The following is a 14,890-nucleotide window of genomic DNA, read 5'->3' as shown; positions in this document are numbered from 1 at the left end:
CCAATGATGCATGTAGATAAGAAACCAAACAAGGAATTCTCTTCCTCTCTCCCCCAATTCTACAAAATCCACCCATCCTACCAAAACGATGCAATATATTTCTATTACATTTGCTCATTTAAAAGATATAATTTAACAGTCCAATACTATTTATTCTATATTCCAAATGTAATACAAACAGGATTCTGTCATTGCTCAACCCCCCTTCTCTATTTCTCCAGCCTCCTTGTTTCCTTATGTCAAAATCATAGCAACTTTTCCTATTTTCAGTGTCCAAATAGTTGAACAGTTCTCAAAAGAAAGCACTTTGAATTCCTAGGGATAAAATTCCAACACCTGAAGCCATTCCAGTAAAGAGACACTTACCCTGCCTTTTTATTGAAGAGGTGACTGCAGGCTTTTTCAAACTGCTTTTTCTTAGATTACTGCTCACTGCATCTTGAGCCAAAAGTGGACTATTGGCTTGTGTACCTAAAATACAAATGACTGAAAATTTTAGCAATATGTCTGCAGGATATACATACAGATTAATTTTTGCAGGGACCAAAATGTGCAATGATTCCTACATAATGCTTAGGTATACTTTGCATATTCGATGAAAGAAATTAAAATAAATCTTTACATGTGGTTTTGAACTTCCTTAATTAACAGTGGAACTGAGTATTTAACAGAAAGGAATTATATCCCATTGGATGAAAATTTCAGGTCAACAAATATCTTTTTTTAAATGCTATCTACCTCCAGATAAAGAAGTGATGGACTCAAAGTACAGACTGAAACATATTTTTTTTCTTTCTTTCTTTCTCTCTTTTTCTTGGGTTTTCTTGGGGTTGTAGTTGGAACATGGCTAACAGGACATTTGTTTTGTATGACTTCACATTTGTAATGGCTCTTGTATTTCTTGCCTTCTCAATGAGAGGGGGAAGGGATGGGAGAAGGAAGAAAATCTGAAACTGAAAAAAATACAACTAAGCGGAAAAAAATTTTTTTAAATAAAATTTCATTGTATCTTTCATTTTTAAGTTATCTACATTTCCCAATGTATGCTTCCTCCCAGAGATCCATTCTTTATAATAAGTAAAAAAGAGGGGACAAAAATGTCCAACAAAACTAACCAACACTTCACAAATATGCAGTTATATGTGCCCATATATATAACCCTACCCTATCATCTCTGCAAAGTAGCTACCTCCCTTTACAAAACTGGCCCTACCTCTCTGAACAAAACTGGCAAGAAGCAGGTGAAGTTGGATAACATATCCACTGTCTCATAAGATACAGGGAAAGGGTAAAATGTCCTTTCTAGAAAAAGGGCAAGCTTTGTAGTCCTGCTTTCACTGACACTATAGCACAGTTCTAATTAGATTAAAAAAAATTTTTTTAAAGATACAAAGTTTTTCAGAAAGTTTTAGAAGATAGAGTGCTAGAGAGGTTGCATTATTTTGACCTTAGATGTGAATCTACTTCTTGATTTACTCTAAAAAAAAAGCCCAATTCTTTTAATTCCCCAGAAAATCAAGAGGGTCCACAGCAACATATGAAATAGAATAAAACAAATGTTCAAAACAGCTTCTCACCAGATGCTTCATCCCTTTTCCTCTTCTTTGGCTTAGAGGTGGTGGATTCGCAAATCTGTGCTGTAGATTCTGAATGACAACCTAACTGGGGCACAATAATCCCTTTAAGACCTAGAAAATAGATCTCTAAATTAACAATCATTTAAGAAACCCAGTGTGCCCCACTTAAAGAAAACTGAATTTACAAAAATCCAAACCCCCCAAAATATTTATTAAATCTGTTTCAAAACAGACTTCCTTTAAGTACTGAGCTCCCTAATACATAGAAGTGTTTTTTCAATATGAGAGAAAGGCCAAGGAGTGAAAGGGGAAGGAAAGTGTGCATAGAACCTTAAAGATAAATAGTTAGATGATGGCTGTCAATTGGATATAAATACATTTTGCATTTTTTAATCACTGAAATCCAATAAGATTGAGGAGTAAAATAAGGATGTCCATTATCACTACTACTTCACAGTAGGACCAAGCATATTAAGTGATACAAAAGTTTTATTATAATTTTACTCTGAAAGAAAAATCCTATCTTTTTTTATGTGCCTTATGGATTAAAAAATGCACTGCCAATTGACAGTTTGGCCCTTCAAGGTATTCTTAAATTCCAATCTTTCTAGCGTAAACATTGTGCTGGAAATGCTAGCTATAGCAGTAGGACAAGAAAGAGAAATCAAGGGCATGATAATGGCAAAGAAGAAACAAAATGGTCATTTCCTACAGATGATATGATTTTAAATTCTTGGTAAATCCTAAAGAGTCAACTTTAAAAATTAATAGAACCAATTAATGCAGTAAAATTATAGGATATAAAATAAACCACATAAATCAGTGACATTCTTGTTACTACCAAAAAAAAACTAGCAACAAGACATAAAAAGACAAATTCCAATAAAGAATGTGTAAAATACTTGGGAATCTATCTCCTAAGACACACTCAGGAACTACATAAATCCAACTATAAAATTCTCTCTACAGAAACATACAGACCTAAATAATTAGAGAAATATTAATTGTTCATAGATAGGCCAATATAATAAAATTGCAATGTTACCTAAATTAACTCACTTATTCAAACTACCAAAGAATCATTTTATAGAGCTAGAAAAAATAATAAAGAACTTCATCTAGAGGAACAAAAGGTCAAGTATCTCAAGAAAAGGAATGGGAAAAAAGTGAGAAAGCAGGGGGCCTTTCAGTATCAAATTTCAAACTATTTAATAAAGCAGCAATCATCTCAATGATTTCATAACAGTTAAAAAAGAGAGGTCAATCAGTGAAACAAATTAGGGATATAATGTGTAGAATAGAATCAAGCAAATCTAGTAGCTTAGTGTTTGATAAACACGAAGACCCTAACTACTGAGATAACAACTCACTATTTGATAAAAACTGCTAGGAAAATTAGAAAACAGTATGAAAGAAATTAGTTACATTCCAACATTTCACAGTGTATACCAAGATCAACTCCAAATGGACAGTGACTTAAATCATAAAAAGTGCCATTATCAGCAAATTAGGGAAGCAAAGAAAAAAATTATCCTTCTGATCTTTGGATGGGGAAAAATACATAACCAAATAAGGGACAGAATGATCACAGAGATAAAATGGACAATTTTAATCTCATAATTAGAATGTTTTACACAAATAGAACCAGTACAGTTAAAATTAAAAGGAAAACAAACAGGTAACTGGGGGGGAAATCCTTACAGCAAGATTCTCTGATAAAAGATATCATAGACGAGATTTACCAAGAATTGATTCCAATTTCAAGATAAGAACCATTCTCCAATAGTCAATGGGTATGAGTGGTCAGTTTTCAAAGTAAGAAATCCAAGCTATTAACAATTATGTGAGGAAATCCTCCAAATAACTAATAATTAAAGAAATTGCAAATTAATGCAACTCTGGGGCTCCATCTCGTACTCATCAGTGATTGGCAAAGATAACAGAAGAGGAAAATGACAAATGCTGGAAAGGCTGCAAGGAAACAAACTAATGCACTGTTGGTGGAGCTGTGAATTGGTATGGTCATTCTGGAAAACAATTTGGAATTATGTCCCAAAAGTCACTCAACTGTTCTTACCCCTCCACCCGCTAGTAGACATATAGCCCAAAGAAATTTTAAAAAGGAAAGAACCCACAGAAAGAGGAAAAGGACAAAAATAGCAGCCCTTTTCATAGTAGCAAAAAGCTGGAAAATAATAGGGTGCCCACCTATTGGGTAATGGCTAAACAAACCATAGTATATGAATATAATGGAAAATTGTGACACGAAAAATGACAATAAACAGTTTCAGAGGAAATTAGAATTAGAAGAGCAATTTATACAATGACAACATTATAAAGACAAACAACTATCAAAGATTTTAGAACTCTGATGAATGCAATAATAAAGTACAATCCAGAGGACCAAAAAAAGAAGCATACCATCCCACCTCCTGCCAGAGAGGCATTGGACTTAAAATGCAGAATGAGACATCGTCAATGTGGGAATTTTTGTTTTACTATGTATATTTGTTATGAAGGTTTCTTTTTTTATTGTATATTTGGGGGAACAGAAAAAAGGAAATATCACTGAAATCAAAAGGAAGGTAAAATCAGAAACTATAATTGATCTTCAGACTTTTTAAGGACCACACAGAGAATAAAGACATTGCAGTTTTCTGCATCTTCAAAAATCAGAAAAAAGCAGAAAGAAAATTGAAGATTCTTAGGCTTTTTAAAGACTACCATGAAAAAGATGAAAAAGTCAAGTTTAAGCTGTCTAATTCATCAAGGGTCATCTTCTTACCATATGAATTAGGGGTTTGTAACTCTCTGAATAGTCACATACAAATTGTGACAAACTGAATGAAACAAATTTCAATGTAGTCTAACTGTGCTATATACTCAGATAAGAGAAGACCTTGTTTGCTATGTTTTTAACACCAAATATTTCTGTTAATTTATCTTATTTAAAAATGGACAAACTCAGTTACTTTCACGGTCAGAAATACAGCTTCAAAAACTACATTTGAGAGGCCTCTAGATATCAATCTATACTACCGTTTGTGATACAGATAAGGAAAGCCCTATATCTTTGAATCTTAAAGCAACTAGTTGTCTCTTAAGATTACAAGCTTTTCTTAAAACACTACCAGGTGCTACTGCTCACTCTTTTTAAGATTCTGGCACTTATTTCACTCAACCATTCCTTCTCATTTTAGAAATGAAAAGAGTGCATGTGCCAACCCCACCTACCATTGGAATCAAAACTGAGAAAGTCAGAGAATTCCTGAGCCAATGTTTCGTCACTGGCAAAGGCACAGATGCATGCAAAGAAGTGAATGCATCTCTGGGCCAGCTCATCCTTGGAGGTGTTTGACTTGTTTGATTTCAGAGTCTGGCAGGAGCAGAAGAACCGGCGCTCTGTCATGCTCTTGGCACTGATTTTCTGAACAAAGGACGCATGCAAATACCCCAAGCTGTGCTTCTGGCTGGCCTTGCATTTTACCACCAAAATGTTTTTAGTAATCCTCTGTACCAGTGGGCCAGTAGGTTCTGTGGCCAACTGCCAGATGGTTTGTTTGGTTTCTGGGGAGGCCTGCATTGAGTTCAAGACTGAGCTTTTCAAGGTCAAAGGTGTGGCCTCTGCCTGGCAGTTCACGGCCAGCTTGATATGCTGACACTGATTTTCAACAACACCTTGAGTGGCTGCTTTTAAACATGAGGGGACATAACATCGTCCTGAGCTCAGCTGGCTAATGATGGTACCATCCACTGTCTGAATGGTCGTCTCTGAGACACCCAGCTCCACAAAACATCGGTAATCGGGACCTCTGTCTCGCTGCCGTACTGAGTAGATGTGCAGATCAGATCCTGTGATTATTTTGACCGCTTCAATGCTGGGTTGCTTTCGTGCTCCATAGCGAAAGATGGTTCCACACGTTTTGTTCTTACAACTCAGTCCTCGGGTCCCATTATATGTGCCACACCGGGGACACTTCCTGATCCCCCGCAAGGTGGCTTTTCCCAGATCAGATAAAAATGCTGGAACTTTGGTCCTCAGTGAGTTTGGTTCCATTTTTCACAGGCCCTAGAAAACACATCAAGCCTATCAGCAGAGACGTAAAATTCATAACAAATACTTAGTTTATATGCAGTATTGAAGAAAGCATTTACAAAAGTCATGCACCACCTTCCAAGTGAAATCCCAAACATAAATATCAATTTGAACCTACTAGCAAAATAAAGCATAGGGAAACAGTGTATTTTATGTATTCTCTATGGCACATAACATAATGTTGGTGTTTCATATGACCAAAGTGTTAAAAGTTTTCTTCAGGATGAGCTTCTGCTCTATAAAATGACCAAGATAGAGAGAACATCTAACCTAATCCTTTAGCTTTAACATGCTATCCTTGAGTAAGGAGCTAAAGGACAAGAACGTTTCTTTCCCTTCCAGAGTTCCCTAAAACCCCCAAATGATCTCAGAGTAGCAAAGCAACTGTCGCACCTAGATGATGGCAAGACCTAACTGCTTTGTGGATTCACAAGGCCTGGAAGGTATTTATCTCATCAGCTGGTGATCACAGAGAAGAGGTGCCAAAAACAACCTGTCCAAGTCACTGGCACTAACCAAGCCAGAGTCTGAAGTTTTAAACTTATGGTGTAACAATGAGGACATTCTGCCTCCTCTTTCCTGATCAGCCAATGGCAGGGCACCTGCCTGATGGTTCCAAAGATTAGGCAAGATTCTCATTACATTCCACAGTGAATTGACTTTAGCCTAAAATTAACAAAGAAGAAAAATGTCTAAAGAGGAAACAGAAAAGAAGGAATCCAAATTATTACAGATGATAGGAGGATACTAGGTTCTAAGAAAAATCATTGGCCAGAATGGTAATTTATTGTCAAAAAATATAAATAGTGACAATGTCACTAGAAAAGAGGCAGCTGATAACACTTGTATAATAGTTAGATATTCATCCTTGCTAATAAAAATAATGAATATAATAATAGGTGGTGTGCTTTATATCAAAGAAATTACATGTACATGATCTCATTTGGGCATTATAACACTGTGAGAGGTAGGAAAGTTTACAACAAACAATGAAACAGAGACAAAAAGAGTTTAAGTGACTTGCCAAGATAACATAACAAGTTCATGAACAAAGTTAGGCCTGGATGCAAATTCCCCTGATTTCTAATTCTATACTATTTTATACCATATTTCATATCATATTGCTTCTCATAAGACCAAACAGTGTAAATCTTTGTTTCTGAATGCTGACATGTTAGCATTGCTCCCTAGATGGCCTGGTTAATTTGTTTATTTCCCTTTCCACCTCATGTTGATAATATTCAATCAGAAATATTTATCTGAAGGCCAACAGATACACTACTGGAGGAAATGAACCACATTTATAGTGATATTATTGCAATGAATCAAACTAAAGGCATAAAAGCCATGAAACTAAATAGAAGGGTAAGTCACAGGTTCTTTTCAGAGAAATGAATAAAGGAACTGCGAGCTGGTTTCATGCCTTCTTATAAGCCAAGAAACCATTTTGTGAGAAAGTCAATTATTTTGCCTTAATGTATTCACAATAAGCATAAGCAAACATACCACTATAAAAATGACTGTAGTTTGACGTTTGTTCCAGAGAAAGAAGTAGTAGAGGACTTATATGAAGAACACAAGAGCTTCTAAACTAAGTGAACATTTACTTTGACACTGACAAACTAAAGAGTAAAAGTGGGTACAGTGGAAGGTAAAGGATCATGATGAAAAATAGGGTTTGTCAAGAAATGAAAGAAGCCAAAGGCTTGTAAACTACTCCAAAGCCTCATGCCTATATATCATACAATAAATCAACCCATCAGGGAGGATCCGCTCAGTTCGGTTCCCATAGAAAGAACTTTCTCCAAAAGCCATGTTTTCATGCAATCAATTAATAAATTGATAAGATATGCTGGAATACAGATAAAACTACTTTGAAAAAGCTAGCCTGCATTCCTATGCAATTAAAAGTCACCACTATCACTGAATTTTTAAAAGGTGGGCTGGTCATATGGCATGAAAAATAACAGCCCAGCGCTGCAATGATACCCACAGACTATGAAAAGGACTGGAGTAAAGCTTCAAGCGACATTTGAGGTAGCTCCTCCATGGAGGATTTATAGAAAAACATGAACAAGACTGGCACAGCCAGTCAACAAAAACATTTGTAAGAAAGGGTGAATAGGTTGTAACATGTATGAGTAAAAGGAACATTCATATGGCCAAAAGAGAGATTAGCTGAAAACACAGAGTTCCTAGTGGGTACAGCACACTCTATCTAATAATCATGTTGTTTGTGCAGAACTTTCAAACTCAGTATATTTCTGTGCCTGCATCTCATCATCTTCACTTGGTAGAGAAGAAAGAATACTCTATGAAGAGTCAGAACACCTACATTCTTATCCCCTTCCCACTAACTAGTGCGTGACCTTAGGCAAGTCACTCGAACAATCTGAGCTTCAAGTTTCTCATCTGTACAATGAGGTTGTTATCTATACCAGGTAGTCCTCATGTACCTTTGGAGAGGAATTTAATAAAGGCCCAAGTGTACAAAGTATGTTTCTCACAGCAATCCTGTAAGATAAATAGTACAAGTATTCTTACAATCCCCATTTTACAAAGAAAAAGGAAAGGAGGAAAAGAGAAAAGAAACTCAGAGAACTTAAGTGATTTGCCACAGAGCTAGTACTGGTAAGAGCTAGAACACAAATGCAGGTCTTTTAGCTCTACTGAAATAAAGCATTATCACTATTTAGCAGAGAAGATACAATAGCTCACATTTCCGCAGATCTTTGTGATTTACAAAGCACTTTGCACAGACCATCTTATTTGATCTTCTAAGCTTAAGTATTACCTTCATTTTACAAATGAGGAAAGTTAGTTTCAGGGAGGTTCTGATTTGCTTAAATCATAGAAACATGAAAACATCCAGGTCAAAAACTCAGCTCCTGTATATACGATATGTATACAAAGTGGTTTCTTCTCAGTTTTCATTCTTCTTGACTTCTCTGAAATATTCTGCACAGCTGACCACCTCTGTTCCTTTAAGCTATCCTCTCCCTACGGTGGAAAGTACATGGGATTTGGAGTCAAAAGGTTTGCACAGTCTGAGAACTGGCCCTGCTGCCTAGTAGCGCCATAATCTTAGGCAAATCACTACCTTTCTAAGCCCAAGTTTCTCCACATATAAAATGAAGGGGTTGGAGTTGGTGACTGCAGGTGTCCCAGTTCTGAGTCTAAAATCGTTTCCTCCTCTCTGGGTTTTAGTTACACTGTCTCTTTTAGTTCTCCTATCTGGCCTTCACAGCCTCCTTTGCTGGATTATAATCCATGTCCTGCTCCCAGGATGTATCCCAGGGTTTTGCACTGGGCCCTCTTCTATCCCTCTATACTCTTTTTCTCAGTCATCTCTATATCTCCCATAAGTTCAAATATCTATGTAAATGCTTCCCAGAGCTATAAATCCAGAGTCTCATTCCTGAGTTCCAGATCCATATCACCAGGTATTTCATACTCAATATGCCCAAAACAGAATTATTTTTCCTCTGAAAAACCTTCTTTCTTTCTAACTTCTCTATTTCTTCTAAGGCCTCGATCATACTTAACCCAGGTAAGTTACCTTGGGGTCATCTTTACTGTCCCCCTCATATTCCCACCTATTGTTGAGTATTGTTGATTCCACCTCCCAATTTCTCCTAACCACCATTCCTCTTTATTTACACAGTTCAGGCCCTCATAACCTTTTGCCAGGATTACTGTTTGTCTCCAGTTGGTCTTACCCTCCTCCAATCCACCACTCACATAGCTGCCAAATTGATATTCCCAAAGCATAAGTCTGACTATCTCCCTTTGATGCTCAAAGCAGCTCCTGTGCCTCCCTCTTGCCTCTAAGACAAAATGAAAGCTCCTCCACTTGGAATTTAAAATCCTGATGTAAAAATGAAAGATATCAATAAAAACCTATTTTTTAAATATACATATATATATATATATAATTTTCCAAAATTATTTTGGAAACCACCAGATTCTAGGGATGAAGGTTCCCCATAAACAAAAAAATCAGTGAACTAAACCACCAAGTGTAATTTATTAATCTATTTAATGATTTTCAGAATTATTATTTTCAAATAAATTTTAAAGACAACTCATAATTTTAAATATTACATATTATGACATCAATATTTTTAGCCACCATGGGTAGGTTGGCATTTCAAAGAGTCAATGGACTTTCTGAACAGTTTTCCTGATTCTTATTTGACGTTAACTTGCTTTTACTTTAAAATATCAGAACCACAAGTAAGGCATAACAAAGTGTTCACTTTGTAGACGTTTGTACTTCTAAAAGATACAAGCTGTTCTTGCACATTCTTCCAGGTATAAAAGTGAAACAGTATCTCAGTATACCAAATCATCAAGTGATCATGATTGCCACAACAGTAACTTTGAAAAATGTAATAAAAATGGAAATGACAACACCTATTTCATCTATCTCAAAATGCTAAGAAAGCATTAATTTTTGTATGGATAACTCAATTGCAGTACCTAAAACATAGTAAGCACCTAATAAATGCTTGCTGACTGACAAAAATAGAAATAATGTACTATATAGTATTATATTCTTCTAAAAGACCCTTCCTTCCACATAAGCAGGCATTTAATGTTTGAAGTGAATTTAGGCACAGAGTCTAGCACATAAAAAGCACTAATAAATGCTTGATTGATTGAATTTAACTCTTTAGGTTATATGTGTTAGCATGTAAGTAACAAAAAATAATTGTGAGGGAAGTGGAAGGAATGAAGGCAGGTTTTTGCTAATTGAAAAAAATAAAATTTAATTATGAAAAAAAAAAGGAAGCATGCCACTTCAGATGCACGGGGCAGCCTAACAAAAATTATATTTACATTTGTTCTTCACCAAAGTCTTCCACTAATGCCTCACTGTGGCATGGAGGGGATTCTGGTTTCTTGAAGAAATGCCAAGCTTTAACAGGCCCAAGCAAGCTAGAAAAGATTTAAGTATAGAATGTGATCTAAGCATGTGATTTAAGTATAGAATGTGATCTAAGAACCAGCTAGCTAAGTTTTCAAGAAGGAGACTCATTTCCAAAAGTCTGGTGATATTTTTTTTTTGGATACAGGAACTTATAAAATTGTTTACTAATGGCAACTAATAAATAAATGGCACCCTACTGCTGCCTAACAAATAATGTATAAACTCCTAATCCTGGCATTCAAAGCCAGACACAATTTATCTTCAAACTACCTTTCAAACTGAATTATTCTCTACTCCCTACCCTCCTGTTCTTTCCTCTGTGCCTTCTCACTCACACCATCTCCTTTACCTGAAATCGACATCTCCTCTGACACCCCATATCTCTACCTGCCCTTTTTTCCTCTACTCAAATGCTCCCTCCTCTACAAAGCATTCCTACACACACACACCAAAAAGCAAACTTTTCCCTCTTCAGATTTGTCATACTACTTTTCCTTTTCTCATACTACTTCATCTTTTTACACATCTCCCTCTTCTTTGTAACAAAGATTTTGCCTGCATCCTGTCACTGAATATTTTAAAATACTCAAATATTGTACACTTGTAAAATACTCCAAAGCTTTAAAAAATACTTTCACATTATTTATTTCATCACCACAATAATTCTGAGAGGTAGACAGAGAAAATACTGTCATTCCATCTTAGTAATAATACCAATCTCAAATTTGTAAAATGTTTTAGTGATCTCTTCCTCAGGGACCTGTGATTTCTTCCATATGTAGATTCCCAGGAAGTTGACAACAACACTATGACTTAGTAGACAGTCCTTGAGAGTTGCTATGGCCAAATCACTTTGCCCCCAACCTCATGATGAGCCTAACCAAATATAGCTAGGATTTCTTTGAATGACAGACACAGTTCCTCATCGAGCCTCACCACTCAAAGCCCCTTTTCATCTTAGCAGGAGATGTTAGAGTTTCTGCTCCACTGGCATAGTCCTAAAAAACCTAGAATCACCTCTAAACTATGATCAAACACTGGAGGAATTTGGTGGAGAACAGTTCTCATTTCACTATTTATCCTCTTGCTTCCATCTCAAAATAACACGAAAGGTGTTTGGTTTGGTTTTTTTGTTTTTTGTGTTTTTTTTTGTTGGGGGGGAGAGGAAAGGAATACTCAACTATTATAGTACTGATTTGGAAACATAAGGCATAGATAGCAAGAAGGAAGTTTTACAAAATACTATTACTCAGTCCTCAGCTATGAGACATTTACTCTTTAGCTATCAGTTTTGTAGATATCTGTTCCTCTGTAAAGATCACAGACTGCAAAGAAGCTTTCTCCAAATCAGTTTTGAAATGAACAGTGAAACCTAAGTCCTGGATTCACATCCCAGCTCAGCTACTTACTACCACTGTGACCCCGTATATGTCCTAATTTTCTCTGGGGTTCAGTCTTCTTATATGCAAAACGAGAAGTTGGATTTGGTGACTTCGTACCTGCTCTAAATCTACGATCCTATCCGATAATCGGCAGTCGTGATTGAGGCTCAAACAGCATAACTTACAAATGTTAAAAGAGTCAGAGAAAAGTCAGATATCATAATCATCATCTTTAGGGTTCAAAAGGCACGTTCCTCACAACAAACCTGAAGGGGAGCTAGCACAGGAATTATCAGCCCTTTACTGCGGCTTGAGAGTTTGGGTCGCTTGTCCGGGATCGCACAGGTGGGTAACGAGGGAGCCGGCTTGGACAGCCCTGCTCCCCGCAGCCCCCAGCCGGGGCCCGGAGGCAGCACCTCTGCCTCCCCCCGGGGCACGGGGCACCCTTGCCCCGCCTGAAGCAAGGCAAAAGGTGAGGAGCGGAAAGAGCCCTGGATCTGGAATCGAAGACGCGGAGGTCGAATCCTGTCCACGCCACCAACTAACTGTGCGACCCCGGGAAAGTCCCTGTCGTCTCACCCACCACGCACACCCCGACCCCCAGCCCCCCGCGCCTCAGTTTCCTCCGCCGCACGATGAAGGGGTGGTACTGGATTACGTCTAAGGTGCCTCCAGCTCCGACAGTCCCCGATCCTGGTGCTGTGGCTCAGGTGGACATGAGCGCCCGTCAGCCTCCTCCCTGGGAACGGTACCCACCTCACGGCCTCCCCCAGCTCTGGACCCGCCTTTCCTCCAGCCCAGACCGCCTCCTCTCCATCCCGTCTGGGCGTGACGGGGACGAGCAGGTCCTCGGAGCCCCGCCACCCTCGGCGGAGGGCAGCCTCCCGGCATGCTCCGTGCCCTCGCACGTCACTTCCGCTGGCTGTCAGGCAGACGGAGCGGAGGCACCGGCCTCTCTCAGCACCTTCTGCCTCCCGACGCCCTTGCCTCGGTTTGGTAGTATGGCAGTCCTCTGCCCCCTGACAAACCGTCCCCTCCTGACGCGCTACATTGCTCATATATACCTGTTTTGGCAGCCTCAGCCCGCAGCTTTGCCCTAGAGCCCCAAACTGGCAGCCGCCACAGCCAACCCTCAACTCAGACCCTCCGCCATGGCTTCTTACGAGAAGCTGCCAACCGCCAGCTGTAACGGCAGCCACGATTGGTCGACAAGCTTCCACGTGGCGGATAATGCACGTCCCACTCCTTTCTCCCGCCCCAAAGGCCAGCTGGGAGTAGTAGTAGTTTTGCCTTGCTGAATTCAATTAAATTCCGTAACGATCTTGTAAGCGCTCTGCCTTGAATATGGGGAAGAGTGCTAGGCGTTGTAGGTCGTGCAAAGACAAAAAAGGTTACCGTCTTAAATATTGGAAGTGGGAACGAGATAGAGGAAGCGGAGCACGCAGAAAGGCTATCCATTCTTTGTATTCTCGCACAGAAATGAACCCGAACTTGGAAGAAAACTGTTAACACTCAGAGTAGCCTGAGCGTTTTTTGACACAAGCTTATTAATTCTGTAGTAGGTATGCCCAGTTTTGCCTTCGGCCAACGACATGAAATTATCTATATACCAGCTACAAAATTCCTTTCCCTGAAAGTGTCTCTGATAATATGCAAACTCCTTGCTCTGTGTAATAATGTTTCACTTGACCTTTAAAAGGAAAAGCTGGGAAGCCGGAGAAACTGGTGCGGCACACATGGACTTTGTTCTCCAAAAGCATGTGCAGCCACACAGCCTCTCCATGGAACCCTGTGCCCAAGGAAAACGTGAGCATGGAGTAGGTTCCTGGCCTGAGCTTGTGGCCTTCAGAAATGGCAAGAGCAAAGCTGAGTGCTATTGACGATAAATCCATTACGTGAAAGAACAAACCCGGTTTTTGGCTATGTAATACGAGGATCCAGGGGAGGAAGGTGCACTATATTGTCAAGTACTTTTCCCTTGCTGAGGGGCAGGAGAGGACCCAAATACTGTATGAGGTATGATTTCCAGTTGTTGGTCCTTCCTTTTGGAGAGGACCATGATATCACATAGTAATTGGATTTAATTGAGGCCGGATTGCACAAAATTTCAACCTTACTCTCTTCCAGTCATGGAAATGCAGCAGCAAAATAAAAGTCAGGGCTGGTTAAGGCCCAGAATGCAGTGGATGAGGTTGGAGGCTTTGATGTCTGACCAAGCTCTAAGCACTCCAGAGTCTGCTTCAGCTCACCACCATGGCATTAGTACAAATCGGTTCATCTGCCCGTGGGCTGGGGCAGCACGTCTTTCTCATTAGCGTAGACACCTCGGATTCACTGTTTGAGGCTTGTGGATTACCCTCAACCTGGGTTTTGCCCTTCTGCCCAGTTTTACCTGGCTATGGCTGTTGTCAATGCTACAGCTTTTTGGAGCCACAGGTAAGATATGGGAGACAAGTGGACACCTAAAGTGGATGAGTAGCCCTGAAATGGGCTCTCTCAACAGGTGTTAATTCTCCCTTTATCACCCAGTATACCACATATAACACAGTTATGTCCAAAGGACCTTGAAGTAGTGGGGTTCTGCAGAGGCGAGCCTTGCTTGACTCTTCAGCAACAAAACAAATGCTTTCCTTTTGCTGGGAGAGGGTGGTGCTTAGGTTTCTAGTAAGTAGGATTCAAAAGAACAGTTTAATCTTGATCATTTAAGAGTTCGAGGTGCATATCCTTTGCACATTTTTATGTCTAAATAAATGTATGCTGTATTGTCATTAGCCTGCGTATTTTGCATGAGAGGTCTAGGCTCATTACCTTTTCTGGACATGAACTAAATACTAAGGTCAACAAGAAGCAAAAAGGTACCTAGTGAGAATTCACTAACCCTTTTAAACCCAGCAAGATGCTA

The 14,890-nt window shown here is 38.9% G+C and overlaps 1 protein-coding gene across 5 annotated transcripts in view; it reads right to left on the bottom strand.

The window, feature by feature from the left end:
- CUNH2orf42 (chromosome unknown C2orf42 homolog) overlaps nt 1-13,158 on the bottom strand; it is a 36,756-nt gene extending 23,598 nt beyond the window's left edge. The window contains exons 1-4 of one of the 5 annotated variants that reach the window (XM_020985324.2): nt 13,053-13,158; nt 4,812-5,646; nt 1,578-1,688; nt 367-471 (exon numbers count right to left, since the gene is read on the bottom strand). In XM_020985324.2, the coding sequence (XP_020840983.1) occupies nt 367-471; nt 1,578-1,688; nt 4,812-5,634 (1,039 nt within the window). In that variant the 5' untranslated portion in view covers nt 5,635-5,646; nt 13,053-13,158. The other 4 variants (XM_020985326.2, XM_020985322.2, XM_020985325.2 and 1 more) reach the window with 4 other exon arrangements.
- Nucleotides 13,159-14,890: the final 1,732 nt, after the last annotated feature.

This window comes from Phascolarctos cinereus, unplaced genomic scaffold, assembly GCF_003287225.1.
Source record: "Phascolarctos cinereus isolate Bilbo 61053 unplaced genomic scaffold, phaCin_HiC Scaffold_2;HRSCAF=192, whole genome shotgun sequence".
Lineage (NCBI taxonomy): Eukaryota > Metazoa > Chordata > Mammalia > Diprotodontia > Phascolarctidae > Phascolarctos > Phascolarctos cinereus.
The sequence above is the reverse complement of the archived record's forward strand: the minus strand, read 5'-3'. Positions and strand labels throughout refer to the sequence as shown.